Source organism: Elephantulus edwardii, unplaced genomic scaffold (assembly GCF_000299155.1).
Source record: "Elephantulus edwardii isolate Elephantulus edwardi_28Jun2011 unplaced genomic scaffold, EleEdw1.0 scaffold00149, whole genome shotgun sequence".
Taxonomy (NCBI): Eukaryota; Metazoa; Chordata; class Mammalia; order Macroscelidea; family Macroscelididae; genus Elephantulus; species Elephantulus edwardii.
The window spans coordinates 3,257,161-3,273,681 of record NW_006399899.1 but is presented as its reverse complement, the minus strand read 5'-3'; the positions used below and the strand labels follow the sequence as shown (position 1 = coordinate 3,273,681).

Sequence of the window (16,521 nt, the reverse complement as noted above, 5' to 3'; positions counted from 1 at the left end):
CTGTATTAATTTATTATTCGTAACACTTTTGTGAGGAGAAATTTTTCTTTAAATAGTATTTGGCTTCCTAGTGGCACTGTTTATACAGGAAAGTCAGGAGGCTTGCATTTTGGAAAATAAGTTCTTAGAGTGAGGAAAAATATAGAACAAAATAAAAAAAATTTAAAAAGGCCAAGCTCACTAATTCAGTAGAGAGTGGTTGCACCCCTTAGTCATCACATTTTGAACCTGTAACCAAATTCACCTGTGGTTCAGCTGTCAGCTCAACAATAGACAGACCTATAAGATGAATAGTACCACTGGGAAGACACTCATTCCTTGGAATAACCAACCAATAAATGGTCAAAAGAGCACTGTTTGTCTAAGGATAAGATTCTGAAGGCAGGAAGGTGGGAGGTAGAAGGATTAATAGAAATGAGAATTACAGGGAAGAAATAAGGGTATTGAATGTGAGTAATGTTAGAAATATGAGCAAAAACCTATGGTGATGAAGGAAGAAGTTCAAGTTTCGCTGAAGGAATTGTCAAAAAACAAGGCTCCAGGAGTTGATAGCATACCAGTTGATTTATTTCAACAAACAGACGCTGCCCTGGATGTGCTCTCCAAGTTGTGCCAAGAAGTCTGGAGAACAGCCAGCTGGCCAACTGACTGGAAAAGATTGATATTTGTTCCCATTCCAAAGAAAGGTGACCCAACAGAGTGCAGAAATTATCGAACTATATCATTGATATCACATGCAAGCAAGGTTCTGCTGAAAATGATCCAAAAACGTTTGGAACAATATGTCAACAGAGAACTGCTAGATGTGCAGGCTGGATTTAGAAGAGGTCGTGGTACTAGGGATATTATAGCTAATGTTAGATGGATCTTGGCAGAAAGCAGAGAATACCAGAAGAATGTCTGTCTGTGCTTCATTGACTATGCAAAGGCTTTTCACTGTGTGGATCACAATAAGCTATGGCTGACTCTGAAAAGAATGGGAATCCCAGAACATTTGATTGTGCTAATGCAAAACCTATACTTGGACCAAGAGCCAGTAGTCAGAACAGAGCAGGGAGACACACTGGATGGTTCAAAATCAAGAAAGGGGCCCACCAGGGATTATTTTGTCTCCATACCTTTTCAATCTGTATGCAGAACAGATCATCTAAGACGCTGGGCTGTACGAGGAGGAATGTAGCATCAGGATTGGTGAAAGAATCGTCAACAACCTGCGTTATGCGGATAACACAACCCTGCTTGCTGAAACTGAGGAGGCCCTAAAGTGCTTGCTGCAGAAGGTCAAGGACTGCAGCCTTCAATATGGATTGAAGGTCAACATCAAGAAAACAAAGATTCTCACCACTGGGCCTATTGGCAGCATCACTGTGGGTGGTGCAGAGATTGAGATAATTAACAGTTTTAGTTTACTTGGTTCCACAGTGAACATTCTTGGTGCCAGCAGCCAGGAAATCAAGAGATGAATTGCATTGGGAAAGTCAGCTGTGAGGGACCTCTCCAGAGTACTGAAGAGCAACAATGTCAGCCTGGAGACTATGGTCTTTGCAATTACGTGCTATGCATCGGAGAGTTGGAGAGTGAGTAGGGATGATAGAGAATTGATGCCCTTGAGCTGTGGTGCTGGAAAAGAGTGTTGAATATACCATGGACTGCTAGGAGAACAAACAGGTTTGTCCTGGAGAGGGTGAAGTTGGAATGCTCCTTGGAGTCAAGGATTCTGAAGCTTTGTGTGACATACTTTGGGCATGTTGCAAGGAGGGACTGGTCCTTGGAGAGGGACATCATGTTTGGGAGAGTGGAAGGACTGCACAAGAGAGGAAGACCCTCCGTGAGATGGATCAATTCTGTGAGTGGAGTGGTGGGAATGAATGTGTTTGAGATGGCGAAGTTGGCACAGGATAGAACAGCGTTTAGGGCTCTTGTGCATAGGGTTGCTGTGAGTCGCAAGCGACTCCATAGCACATGACAACAATAGTGTTAGAAAACTATATATGAGTGAGTGAATAAAATACCAGTTTGCTTTGTAAACTTTTCATTGAAATCACAGTAAAAAAAATTTGTTTAGCATTTTCCGACAATGACCAACTTAAACCTAATTCTTAATAAATGAAACATGTGTGGAGAGTTTTGATATATTATAGAAATTATGAGTGACAATGAACGTGTTGTACTTTCTTTGGCCACAAGGAGCATCTACAATTTGTGTGTTCCTTTGACACAACACTTGTGTACCATCAAGTTGGAAGCTACTTGTAGCTGATCCTCCAGTGGATTTTCTGAGGCTGTAAGTTGTAAAAGAGGAGTTTGACCATCTTTCTCCTGTGGTGCAGCCAATGTGTTTGAACTGAATGCCTTGGGGTGGCACCTTAACTCCTTACCACTAAGCCACCAGAGCTACCTTTTGACACAACACTGTAGTCTTTTGTGTTTTTGTTTTTGTATTTTTTTCTTTGTCCTGACTACAGGGTTTGTTGAGGCAGTTAACAGGTTGTAACAGGATACAACTCTTCAGTCATGACAGCTTCCCAAACATGCTTGCAAGCCATTTGAGCTTCAGTTTCAAGGCTTTAGGTCTGTGTTACAAAGCTTTTCCAGTCCTGTCCATTATGAAATTCCTCCCACTTATCCAGCCCTTTTGGATGAAGGGCCCTGCCTCTGGCTCTGGCTCAGCAGTTCAGAGTAGTGTGGTCTCATGAAGGTCTCTTTTATTATTCGCTGTAGCTACTGTGGTATCTGGGATCTGTTTCGCAGGAATCTCTGGTCTCAAAGGATGTGAGCTGCATTCTCTGCTTATTTCTTGCTCGTATCCACAATACTAGTAGTTATTTAAAACTCCTTTGCTGAGGAGCTTAGTTCTAAGAATTTAGTTGCAATATGGCCACTTTTAATGTTTGGGGTGTGTGTGGTTTTTTGTGTGTTTTTTTTTTCAAGCTTTTTGCTGCATGAAGGCCATTTTTTGCTTAGCTCCGTTTCATCGATCTTGCTCTTAGATAAACATCTCTCAACAAGCCCGAGAGAGGTATTTATCCTGAAGGAGTTTTTGTCTCATAAGATGAGATAGACAATGAAGTGCATTTTTTCAGTTAGAGAACTAGAGCATACAGGCACTAATTTAACATTAACGGGTATAAAAATGGGTTTAAATTGTTTCTGGGGAAAAACTATAAACTTGGCTTAGAATCTAAAATTCTGGTGATTAAAAAATTGTGGTCAAATAGGGATAGTTAATCCACATTCCGTTTGGACTTCTCCTGGTTTTGAATTTTATGTGCTTATTGTCTCTTAGTTGTACCTGTGGTGTACTGATCAGTACTAGGCCTTCAGGGTTTTGAAAACAAAGCGGGGTGGGGTGGGAGGGGGGCAGAAATGGACACTGCTTTTAAGAATCCATTTCACTTGAGTTTCTTGGGGAGATGACTGACACATCATTTCCTTAGGTTTAAGAACTATATTTTCTGAGAAACAACTATAGAAGTGCAGGAGACTGAAAAAATGATATGTGTGAGGTTGTTAACAATCCAATGAATAGGTTTCTCAGAAGTTTCTTAGAGAAGTAAGAGTGCCAACTTTTGTTTTGTTCTAGATTCTCATTTTTGAATTTTTGCATTTTTTAAGGTAAAAAGCAGATATGTTCCTGTTACTTTTTGGAAACTACTCACACTCATTTTGCTATTTCTAGAACTATTCCCCTGAACATATAAGCTGGATTCCTATATTGTGTTGAGGATCACTGCCGTGGGATTGTCTTATAGGTAAATATAAGTCCTTTTTTTTTTATAAACTGTAAAGGTGATTTTTAAATTTTAAAAAAAAAAAATACGCTTCTAACTGACTTTATGACTGTCACCTTCTCTATTCTTATTCAATTATTATACAGCAATATTATAATTATTAATTGTGGTTTAGTCTCTTCTTTTTCTACATTATGTGTGTAAAAGTGGTCATCAGTAACATCTCTTATTTTAAATTAGCGAGAGGCATTAATTTTTTTAACCATTTAAACTATGTTTTATTTGTATATATCTAAAGAGGCACAATAGTAAGTTGGCCTTATTAATTGTGTTTATGTTTTGGATTGTAGAAAAACCTTTTATTTGTGAGGATGAGGGACTTCTGTGCCCATTTTTATTATGTGGATGTAAGAATTTAGTTTGAGAACTAAATTCTCACATTAGAGAGGTGTTTTGGTTTTTTTTATTTCACATTAGAGAGTTTTAGGTTCACATTATTTCAGGCTTTCAGCAATCATTTAAAAGTCTAAATTGATTCATTTGTTTGCAAAATTTGGTCGTGGTAAAATGATAGGAAAGTCACAAACAGTGGCATATTTTTGATCATTAGGGGACTAAGGAGCCCTGGTAGCATAGTGTATAACATTTTGGGTTGCTAACCCAGAGGTTGGCCATTCAAGATCATCAGCTGGTCTTTGTGGGAAAGATGGGCAGTCTCCTTTAAAGATTTAGTCTCAGAAACCCCTTGGAGGGTACTGTGGGTCAGAACTGACTTGGCTTGACAGAAGTGCATTATTTGGTTTTGGGGTTTTTCTGGTTTTTGTTTTGTTTTTATTTTTTTAATACAGGGGGACTACAAACTCTGGTGGTGCAGTGATTAAAACTTGACTGCTAACCCAAAGTTGGCAGTTTGAACCCATCAGATTCCATGGGCAAAAGATGTGCAGTCTGCTTCCATAGGAATGGCAGCTTTGAGAACCATGATGTACTCTGTCCTGCCTAGTTGCTATAAGTCCAGATCTACTCAATAACAGTAGATTTATGTAGGAGACACTTTAGTCTTTAACATAGTTTGCAGAGGGATGAAAACCTATCATAGTGGTTTGTGCTATGTATGTATATGGACAGATATAAATAAAACGATCTTACTGTTTTAGGTCAACATGGTGAAGTGATAATGGTAAAATACTGGTTTTTATTTGAGTGAAGTTTTAAGAAATCATACTAGTTTTTTATGTAGTCATTCATAGACATATTGTTTTATAACAATAATTGCCATTAGTTGATATAATTAATCACAGTGTCTAATCAACCCCTTATTGTGTGTCGCCTTTTTCTTCACCCATCTTGTTTATGCTGATGGGGAAACATAGTGATGTAAAATATTTTTTTTTCAATCCAGATTTGATAAACCGTCATCTAACCTGCCCTGTATCAGAGTCGGTAGAAGGTGACTTCTCACGTTTCTTCAGGATGCCTGCAGCGCTTGTGGAGAACAGCCAGGTTATCTGTGAAGTCTGGGCCAGCAATCTAGAAGAAGAGATGAGAAAGATCCGAGAAATAGTGCTGAGTTACAGTTACATTGCCATGGTAAAGAGTTCTGCTGTATCTGACTCATTTTATGTTACAATTCTAGGAAATGAGTTTAATAAGTGATTTCCAAAAGAAATTATATTACACTAAAGTCTTTTCTAAACTAACCTTGCTTTGCTTTTATGAAATACTAGAGTAACCAGATACCATTGAAGATGTCATACTGGATCTTGGACTTTTGTAATGTTACTCTCTGTTCAAAAGTCTTTAAACCAGGAGTTACAGTAGCCCATGGGGCACATCTGCCCAAGAGATATGGTGAATATAACTCTATAGTGTTAAAATTTTTTCCTTACCAGCCTTTAATCCAGATTTCTGCATCTTTGGGGAAAAGGGAAGACTGGGCAATTTAGGGTCCACATTGCAGCCTGACACCAAATGGTTGGAGAGGGAGATGTGTCATGGTTTAACAAGGGCTTCCTTTAGATGAAACATGTATTCTAGTTTTCTCCAGTCTCCATTCCACATTTCTGTCTTCATTTCCAGCCTGCTTTACTCCTGCATTAGCAACTGTGAATGAAGTCTTTAATTGGTATTTTTCTTTGATTTTGTCCCAAGGTTTACTCAATGTGAACTTGATTTTTTCCCCTGAATTACTTTTTACTTTTCTATACTTGTATTAAAATACTATTCTCAGCCTAGAGTATTCTTAATTGCTTGTCCATCCATCTATAGTTAGTGAAACTACTTCTGTTCATATCTTGCTTAGGACCTCCAAGTTGTTGTACTGAGCTTCTTGACTCTAGTGCTTCTTTTGTAAATAGCAATGAGATCAGCATTTTAAAATAGATTTTTTTTTGCCTAAGCTTAGGGGTAAACTTTTATAAATTGAGGTAAAAATTTTATTTACAAATTATCGATTTTAGCAACCATTCTATGAAACCTTAGAGTGAAAGGAGTTTTCATTTTCCAGGATACAGAGTTTCCAGGTGTTGTTGTGCGACCAATTGGTGAATTTCGTAGTTCTATAGATTACCAGTATCAACTTCTTCGGTGCAATGTTGACCTTTTAAAAATTATCCAGCTGGGCCTTACATTCACAAATGAGAAGGGAGAATATCCTTCTGGAATCAACACATGGCAGTTCAACTTCAAATTCAATCTTACGTAAGTTTCTGAGACATTACTTATTCAACCTTACGTAAGTTTCTGGGACGTTCCTTAGTTATTTTTACATCTGCTGCATTTGTATAGATTCTATATTCTTACTGGTTTGATTAATTTTAAGTTTTGTTTCCCCTGACCACCAGGGCAGAGCAGTCAAACTGCTAACTTGCTAACTCAGGATGGAATAAGGAATCTGCAGAATTTAAACAATACTTATCAACAATTAAAAGACCAACAAACCCAGTTAAAAATGGACAAAAGATCTGTGTAGACATTTCTCTGAAGGAGATAAACAACTGACATTTCCCTGATGGCTAATATTAATCATCATGGAAATATGTATCGTAGTCACAGTGAGATACCACTTCATACTGACCAGCAGAGCTTAATTAAAAAACTAACAGAAAAAAGACCGCATCATAAGTGTTGACAAGAATGTAGAGTAAATGAAACCTGTGTGCATTGCTAGTGGGAATGTAAAGTGGTGTAGTCACTTTGGAAAACATTTGGTCGTTTCCCAAAATGTTGACCATAGAGTTAGTTGCCCTGTGACCTAGAATTTTTGCCCCTGGACATGCACTCAGAGAAATTAATGGAATATATCCACTCAGAATATTATACATAATTGTTCAGAGTTGCATTATTTAAAATAACAAAAAATAGATAAAATTTAAATGTATTAAATGAAAAGGAACAAATGTAGTTTGAAAAAGAACAAATAGAGTCATAGTTATCAATAAAATGGAATTAAGTACTGATAACAGATAAATCTTGAAAACATGCCAGCTGAAAGAAGTACGTATTTTAGAACTCAGCTTACATTGTCCAAGAATGGACAAATCTGCAGAGACAGAAAGTAGTTTAGTGGTTGTTTACAGCAGGAAATGGGTGGGAAAGGTGGCGTGTTAAGAAATGACTGCTTAATATATATGGGGTTTTATTTTAGGGTAATGAAAATTTTCTAAAATTGATTGTAGTTCTGGTTATAAAGTTACAATTATACTAAACCCACTGAGTTCTGTACTTAATGGATAAATTATATATGAATTATGTCTAAACCTATTTTTAAAAAGTCTAGTGCCCAGTTGTAGTATCTAGATTTGTATTACAATTCTGTCATTTCCTAACTAGCTAATTTGGGGTCAGTTACTTCATCTGTAACTCTGTTTCCTTATCTTAGTAAAAACCAAAATTATTATGCTTAATAAAAAGGTAATATAATAGAAATGAGATTGAGAGTAGATGCCACAGGTTTTTGGCTCTGAAGCCTTTCCTATAAAGCACATTATTACATGAAATGTGGGCAGACTTCTTTAATATTGCTCTAAGTGGGCACAGGAACACATGAGAGCTCAGCAATATGTTAATTATAGTTCATTTGGTTCATAAGGTTATGGTAATATTGTTAATGTTATTTCTGTTATATTATCTACCAATTGACAAACAAATACCCTTGTTTTTCAGAGAAGACATGTACTCCCAAGATTCCATAGATCTCCTTGCTAACTCAGGACTACAGTTTCAGAAACACGAAGAGGAAGGGATTGACACATTACACTTCGCAGAGCTGCTCATGACATCGGGAGTGGTGCTCTGTGACAATGTCAAATGGCTCTCATTTCACAGGTCAGTCTCAGAGACTTTATCCTCTCCTGCTTTTTACCTCACTGCTGTAGGGAATGTAATCCCCCTTCTTTTTTGTGGACCTATTACTTTTGTTGACCAGTAGCCGCTGCTAAGTTGAAATGGTGATGATTGCTCATGTTTTGATTTCGGTACTGAATTATTTCACATATTATTGGAGTTTATTATGTAGTAGTCATGGAAAGACATCCTGTGAAAAGATAACGAACAGTGGCTGAATTGGCATCCTTTTTCTTGTTCTTTAAATGGCTGCCCTGGAATTATTCACATACCTGAAAGCCATATTTCCCACAGTGTTACTTGATTTTATCATACTTTTGAATTTTTTTCTCAGCCTTTTTTTAAAATTTATTATTAATTTCAATGAAAATTTACAGAAACTTTGGATTCCCATTCATTCATTGGTGCACTTTTCTCCCCTCCCAACCCTTCCCCCCAGTACACCACCCTCTTGGAAAAGTAAAAGAAAAGTTCTTTCATTGTTTTACAATCCCTCCCCCCAGGTCCACTCCACTATGCATCCTTTGCTATGGACCCCGTCATGACAAAAATACCTAATCACATATCCCTTTTAAACAGCTTTCTTCCTCATCTGTTTCAGTGCAGTATAGATTATTAACCCATCTTTCTCAGTCTCCCCCCAACCCTGATGTCAGTCCTGTTTTACAACAGTGGCACCATGCAGTAGTTGTCCTTTTGTGACTGAGTTATTTCACTCAGCATAATGTCCTCCAGGGTCACCCTTTTTGAATAATATTGCATGCGTTCCTTGTTTTTCAATGCAGCATAGTATTCCATTGTGTGAATATACCACAGCTTCTCCATTCATTTATTGATGGGCACTTAAGTTGTTTCCAACTCCCTGCTATTGTGAACAAAACCGCAATAAACATGAGTGCGCATATATCTGCTTGGGTGACAGTTACAGTCTCTTTGGGGTGTATTCCCAGTAGTGGAACTGCTGGGCCTAACGGTATCTCTATTTGCAACTTTTTGAGAAAGTGCCATACCGCCTTCCACAGTGGTTGCACCATTTTACACTGCCACCAACAGTGAATAAGGGTTCCAGTTTCTTCACAACCTCGCCAGCATTTGTTGCTTGCACTTTTGAATTTTTAAAGAAAATTTTATTTATTTTTTTGTTGAGAATACTTAGCAAACATAGACTAATTCAGCATACGCAATTCATTGATGTTGAATACATTCTTGGAGCTATGCAACCGCTCTCGTACTCCTTTTGTAAATTGTTCCTCATTTGTGTAGCATATACTCTTTGCTTCCAAGGGGGCCCTGGTGGCATTGTTGTTTGTTGTTATGTGCTGTTGAGTCACTTGCGACTCATAGCGACCCTATGCATAGCAGCCCTAAACCCTGCTCTATCCTGTGCCAATTGCACTGCCTCTGACACACCCATCCCGATCACCCCAGTCACTGAATCAATCCACCTCATAGAGGGTCTTCCCCTCTTGTGCCGTTGCTCCACCCTCCCAAGCATGATGTCCCTCTCCAAGGACCTGTCCCTCCTTACAACATGTCCAAAGTATGTCAAATCCCTGCCTCCAAGAAGCAGCCTGGTTTAATCTTCTCTAGGATGAATCTGTTTTCCTGGCAGTCCATGGTGCCCTCAATACTCTTGTCCAGCACCACAGCTCAAAGGCATCAATTCTTCTTCTATTCTCCCTAGTCATTGTCCAACTCTCTGACGCATAACAAGTGATTGCAAAGACCATAGCCTGTGTCAGAAGCACCTTAGTCTCCAGAGTGACACCATTGCTCTTCCGTACCCTGGAGAGGTCCCTAACAGCACACTTTCCCAACGCAATATGTTTTTTGATTTCCTGGTTACTGGTGCCAAGAGTGTTGACCGTGGAGCCAAGCAGACTAAAGTTGTTAACAATCTCAATCTCTTCACCATCCATCCTGATGCTGTCATTTGGTCCAGTGGTGAGAATCTTTGTCTTCTTGACATTGAGCCTCAATCCATACTGAAGGCTGCAGTCTTTGACCCTCTGCAGCAAGCATTTCAGGTCCTCCTCAGTTTCAGCAAGCCAGGTTGTGTCATCTGCATAAGACAGATTATTAATAGATCTTCCGTGAATCCTGACGCCACACTTCCCCTCACAGAGCCCTTTCAACCTGGTGACATAGTGGTAAGGAATTGTGTTGCCCACTGAAAGGTACACAGTTTGAATCCACCAGCTGTTCCACGAGAGAAAGATGGGCAGTCATCTTACTGCCTCTGAAAACCTGTTGCTGAATGGTCAGCTATAGGTGATTCTTGACTCAGTGGTACCCGACATCAACAGTATTGTTCCCTAAGGTTCTGATCTACTTATTTGAGTTGACAATGTCAATTTTATCCTAAATAGAAACTTTTCAAGAAAGTATAATTATCAAGGCATATCTTTTTTTCATTAGTTAGCTTTTTTCCTAAGCTAAACTATTGTTTACTTATAAGAATAGTTCAGGGGATAGTTTTGGTATCATGTTTAAGATTATTTCAGGGCAGTAGTTTTGATTCTTCTACCCCAGGTTTTAGAAAATCTAGTTGTTTTGTACCTTGAAGTCAGAATTGATCCAATAGCTGTGTTTTCAGAGGCAGTTAATTGCATGGGAGGAGCCCATCTTAGCTGATGATTTTGAACCACATGCCTTTAGAATTGCAGTGCAGCTTCTTACCACTAGGCCACTAGAGCCCTACAAAGCCTAGAATGCATGAGAAGTTGAAATTCTGCATTGCCCTCTCCTTGATTAGGATTTTGCTATGGAGTTTGATCTGAATGTTCGGGAATAGCAGCCCAGGAACTATATCTAGTTCATTTGGATTCCTGGGCTTTGAATAATGAAACTCACATTTATAAACCCTTGAAATCTCTTTTATATCTTTTTGTTGTTGTTGTTATGTGTTGTCGAGTCGCTTGCGACTCATAGCTACCCTATGCACAACAGCCCTAAACTCTGCTCTGTCCTGTGCCAGTCACACTGTCTCCGACACACCCATCCCGATTATCCTTTTAGCCTGTTATTTAATAAAAACAGCAGATTGCAGTAGATAAAGACTAAAATCCATAATACAAATGAGTATTATTACAAGCTTTGAGAAATAAATGGTTGAATGTATGACCTTTTGACTATTGCTTTTTTTGTTGTGATTATTTTTTTCCTTTTTATTTTTTTAAAATTTATTTTCATGAAACTTTACAGAGACTTTGGATTTCCATTCATTCATTGTTGCACATTTTCCTCCCTGTCCAGCCCTTTCCCCAGTTCACTTTCGTGCTAAACAGTTCTCTCCCTCATCTCTTTCAATTCAGTATACATTATTTATCCTCTCTTAGTTTCCCTCCAACCTCTATGTCAGTCCTGCTTTTTAAGTGGCACTGTGCAGTATTTGTCCTTTTGTGACTGAGAGATTTCACTCAGCATAATGTCTTCCAGGGTCACCTATTTTGTATATTTCATGAGTTTCTTGTTTTTCAATGCTGCATTGTATTCCATTGTGTAAATATACCAAAGCTTCTCTAGCCATTCGTTTGCTTATGGGCGCTTGGGTTGTTTCTAGCTCTTTGCTATTATGAACAAAGCCGTAGTAAACATGGGTGTGTATATATCTGCTTGGGTGGTGGTTATGGTTTCTATAAGATATATTCCCAGTAGTGGAATTGCTGGGTCAAATGGGTTTCTATTTCTAACTTTTTGAGAAAGTGCCATACTGCCTTACATAGTAGTTGCACCATTTTGTATTCCCACCAACAGTGAATAAGGGTTCCAGTTTCTCCACAACCTTGTCAGCATTTGTAGTTTGTTGTTCTGATATCTTATAATTGTTTTGATTTGCATGTCTCTTAGAGCTAGGGATTTTTTGAACATTCTTCATGTGTGTATTCACCATCTGAATGTGTTCTTTGGTGAAGTGTCCATATCCTGTGCCCATTTTTCAGTTGGGTTGTTTATCTTGTTGTGGTGTTTAGTTGTGATTTTAATGGAAATTTACAAAAAAGTTGGATTTTTATTGATTCATTGTTGCGCATTTTCTTCCCTCTCTCCCTAGTTCACTTTACTATGCACTGCTTATTCTGGACTGTTGTCATATAATGCCTAAACATATATTCCTTTTAAACATTTCTTTCCTTCATCTGTTCCAATGCAGTATTCATTATTTATTCCCTCTTTTCTTAGTTTCCCTCTAACCCCCATGTTGGTCCTGTTTATAACAGTATTTGTTATACAGTATTTGTCCTTTTGTGACTGAGATATTTCACTCAACGTAATGTCCTTCAGGGTAACCCATGTTACATTTAACCTTGGTGTCTATTTCTCTCCCAATAGTGGCTATGACTTTGGTTACATGGTAAAGCTACTTACAGATTCTCGTTTGCCAGAAGAAGAACATGAATTCTTTCATATTTTGAACCTTTTCTTCCCATCCATTTACGATGTGAAATACCTGATGAAGAGCTGCAAAAATCTTAAGGTATATATGCACTTTCATTCTTTTTTTCTTTTTCTTGTTTGCACTTTCATTCTTTTTTTCTTTTTCTTGTTTGCACTTTCATTCTTAATGCTAGTAGCATGAAGAGAAAAAAACAAAACTATCATTTAGCATTATTTGTTCAGCATGCATTTTTTTGAGTGCCTACCAGATGCCAGAAATGTTCAGTATAGGGTATATAATATGGAGCTGATTGATTTAGGGTTTTGTGTGGCAACCTTTTCTAACCTGGGCATCAAGGAAAATCTTTTTGCTTTCACGTCAAGAAAGCACCAGAACCCCAGGAAAATAGGGGTCAGTTTGTTAGGGCACAGGTCTGTAATGTACCAGATTTTCAAATGAGTTCTAAATCCTAGAAAGTTGATGAACCTATTACCCTAAGTATTGTGTTCACTAGCTAGGATTTGATTGGTAGTTTTTGTGTTTTTATAGCAGCTTTGGAAGGCAGAGGTCTGTCAAAATTAGTGATGGAGAAAAGAGGAGCAAAATGCAGCATGTAACATAAAGTTAACATTTGGAATAAGAAGAGCTAAGAGCTAGAGAGTGGAGACCAACTGGGGTTAAGTAAATGGCCTGTTTTCACATTCTGCCACTGCAAGTAGTACACTTAGGGGTGGCTTTAGTTGACTCCCCTAGAATGAATATCCACTCTGTAACACTGTTCCTTTCACATTCGCTTCCAGGGAGGTCTTCAGGAAGTTGCCGATCAGTTAGATTTGCAGAGAATTGGAAGGCAACACCAGGCGGGCTCAGACTCACTGCTGACTGGAATGGCGTTCTTTAGGATGAAAGAGGTGAGCTGTGTGGGAACTGGGGCCTGGTTACTGGGGCCTGGGTGAAGGCTGAGATGATAGTCTTTGTGGGTTGTTGTTTGTTGAAACTATAACAATTTCTGGAAGTTGATAAATACTTTGAAAGTTTTGTTGTTGCTCTTTTTATTAAGATTATTATTAAGCTTAGGGATTTAAAAAAAATTTTATTCATTCATTGTACATTTCTCCCTCCTCCACCTTTCCCCCCTCCCATTCCACTCTGCAGTGCTCCTCTCGGTCCACATTGTTGTCATATGTATAATGCCTAACCACATACTCCTTTCAGACAGTTCCTCCCCTCATCTGTTCCAATGCGGTGTTCATTATCTGTTCATTCTTTTCCTATTTTCAATCCCCTAACCTCCCATGTCAGTCCTGTTTTATAACAGAGGTGTTATGCAGTATTTGTCATTTAGTGACTAAAATATCTCACTCAGTATAATGTCTTCCAGGCTTGCTTGTGTTGTGTGATGTTTTATGAGTTCACAGTTTTTCTATCCATTCGTTTGTTGATGTGCTCTTAAGTTGCTTCCATCTTTTTGCTATTGTGAATAACTCAGGAATAAATATGAGTTTATTTTTATTATATACATTGATACTTATTACATACATCTGTTTGAGTCATGGCTCTGGTTTCTTTAGGGTAAATTCCCTGTAGTGGAATTGCTGAGTCAAGTGGTATTTTTTTGTCCAACTTTTTGATTGTTGTTGCTTCTATGCTGCACCATATTGAATGTTGTGTTATAGGCAGAGGAGCATTTTAAGAAACTACTTAGCATACCTAAGTGTGGAAATATATTTAGTGTTCTAATTCTTTCAGTTATTTGCATTTCTTTTTTTGTAGTATGAACACTTGTTAGTATTCAGATACTGTATTGTTCTGTTGTTCTTGGGAATCAGGTCCACAACACCTAATAGCAAAGTACTGAATTTAGTACAGTTCATTAGCAAAGGGACTGCGTTTCTGTTTTGTTTCCTTACTCACACACTCACTGTTTAAAAATGTAGTTGAAAGGGGAGCTCTGGTGGCCTAGTGGCAAGAAGCTGCAACTACAGTCTCAGAGGTGCACGGTTCGAATCCACCAGATGCTCTGCCGGGGAAGGAGGGGCAATCTCCTCCTGTACCAGTCAGATCTGATTTGACGGTACACGCACACAAAAATAATAAAATAAAATTAAAAAAATATTTTAAAAAAATGTAGTTGAAGAGGTAGAGGGAGTTAGGAAGCTGCTTTGAAAAGGAGCTCCTTTACAGACCACGAATGTGGCAAGGGAAAATACATTTTGTTTGTTACTCTTAATTTTTAACTGTCACTGCTATCTTTACTGTGTGTAGTGTGGTTTTTAACCCAAGGCAGTTTGATCTCAGGAAACATTTGACAATGTCTGGAAGCATTTTTGGTCAGTCGGGGAGGAAGTGTTATTGGGTGAAGCAAAACAGCCTCCAGTACACTTAACAGCTCTTCCTCCCAGCTGCCCCTCCTGCTCCAGACCTGCCCCTGTAATCACGCTGAGGTGGAGAGGTCCTGGGCCAAGTGCCGCTGCCCATTATCTCAGCCCCCGTCACAATCCTAATACAATATTAATCCCATTTTATACTTAGGAATGGCTTAAAGAGAATGGAAATGAATGTGTGAAGGTTACGTAGTGAGCTAGTTCATCTAGAGTCCAGGCTCTTAACCATTTTAACTGCACATTAGAGAGAAAGGAGCCGTGCTGGATTCACTAAACAGTGGCGCAAGCACCTTGGCAGTAAAGAACTCCTGAAGTCAGTGTTCAGCAAGGGATCCTATAGTTGGAGACTCAACTCACTGAGTCAGAACTGACTCCTAGCTGACCCTCTAATGGGTTTTTAGAGGCTGTAAATTGTGTGAGAGGAGAAGGCTCATCTTTTTCCTGAAGAGCAGCTGGATTGGACCGCAACACCCCACACTCTAGGCCACCTCTGTGGACACAGTGGAGAAGAGAATATGAAAAGATTAAGAGATAGTTGGATCCTTTATTAGGAGAACTGACAGGGTATAGTGGTGTTTAGACTTTGAATCTTGTCATGATTCTCACCTTGGGTTCTCTGTCTTTGTCTGCAGTTATTTTTTGAGGACAGTATCGATGATGCCAAATACTGTGGACGACTCTATGGCCTAGGCACAGGTGTGGCCCAGAAGCAGAATGAGGACGTGGACTCTGCCCAGGAGAAGATGAGCATCCTGGCCATCATCAACAACATGCAGCAGTGATGGCGGCGAGGCTCTGCGGGCGGGCTTGCCCCCATGGTGCTGCTCACTGTGCTGACTGGGCTGTGCATACTTGTCTCCTTCCCTGAGAGAATGCTTTTTGAGCAAACTGTACCTACCATCTGCACTGAGCAGAAAGACTTCTGTTTTACTGAAGACAAAAGATGTCTTTATTTTAGATCGAGAAGAGGGGCGTTTGCTCTGAATTTGTAAACAAGTCTTCCCTGTTCCTCATCCCCAAGTCTCCAGTTGCCTCCTGTCACCAGCATCCATGGCTCATTTGACACCTTTTTAAATATCCAGGACAAGTCAGAAACAAACTAGTAAAATGTATATAACTCTTACCTGTTGTCATTCTTTTTCTTTTTAACTTGTTGCTAATCTCTGATGATGAAGATTTCTACTGTGAGTCTCAGCTGAGCTGAGGGCTTCCAGGGAAAATGGAACAGAAGCGTGGTCTTGTGAAGTGGTTTATAGATGTTCAGTCTTTTCCTTTCCTCTTAGTTCTGACCCTCTGGTGGACATTTGCTTTTTTCACACTTTGGTTGTCTGTACATACTTTATGTGGAAATGAATTGTTCAGTGCTGAAATATGAAGACCAGTGAATGAAAACTTCTTGAAGGCCAACATCCTACTGAACCTGCTCCTCACAAGAAACTTGAGAGTGCGTATTAAGTTACCATTTATATTCTTTAAGTCTGTGCTCCATTATGCCACAGATTTTCTGTCACAGGTGTAACTCATCTGAAAGAATTTTAAGTCTTCATATAAAATATTCCAAATTTTAAAATCCTCAAGGCAATGGATAAAATCAGCTTTTGGAACATAAATCTCTTCTATTTTCAGTGTGATTTCAGATGGTTGTCTGTATTCTCTCACTGCTCCACTTTCCCTGCTTGTCCTTGCA

At 38.9% G+C, this 16,521-nt stretch overlaps 1 protein-coding gene across 2 annotated transcripts in view; it reads left to right on the top strand.

Annotated features, from left to right (window-relative positions):
* Positions 1 to 16,521, top strand: part of CNOT8 (CCR4-NOT transcription complex, subunit 8) — a 27,635-nt gene extending 11,114 nt beyond the window's left edge. Inside the window, exons 4-9 of one of the 2 annotated variants that reach the window (XM_006894729.1) lie at positions 5,170 to 5,321; positions 6,238 to 6,431; positions 7,896 to 8,057; positions 12,405 to 12,549; positions 13,251 to 13,361; positions 15,467 to 16,521. In XM_006894729.1, the coding sequence (XP_006894791.1) occupies positions 5,205 to 5,321; positions 6,238 to 6,431; positions 7,896 to 8,057; positions 12,405 to 12,549; positions 13,251 to 13,361; positions 15,467 to 15,616 (879 nt within the window). In that variant the 5' untranslated portion in view covers positions 5,170 to 5,204 and the 3' untranslated portion in view covers positions 15,617 to 16,521. Of the gene's footprint in view, positions 1 to 5,169; positions 5,322 to 6,237; positions 6,432 to 7,895; positions 8,058 to 12,404; positions 12,550 to 13,250; positions 13,362 to 15,466 lie in introns of those variants that run through there. The other variant, XM_006894730.1, reaches the window with a different exon arrangement.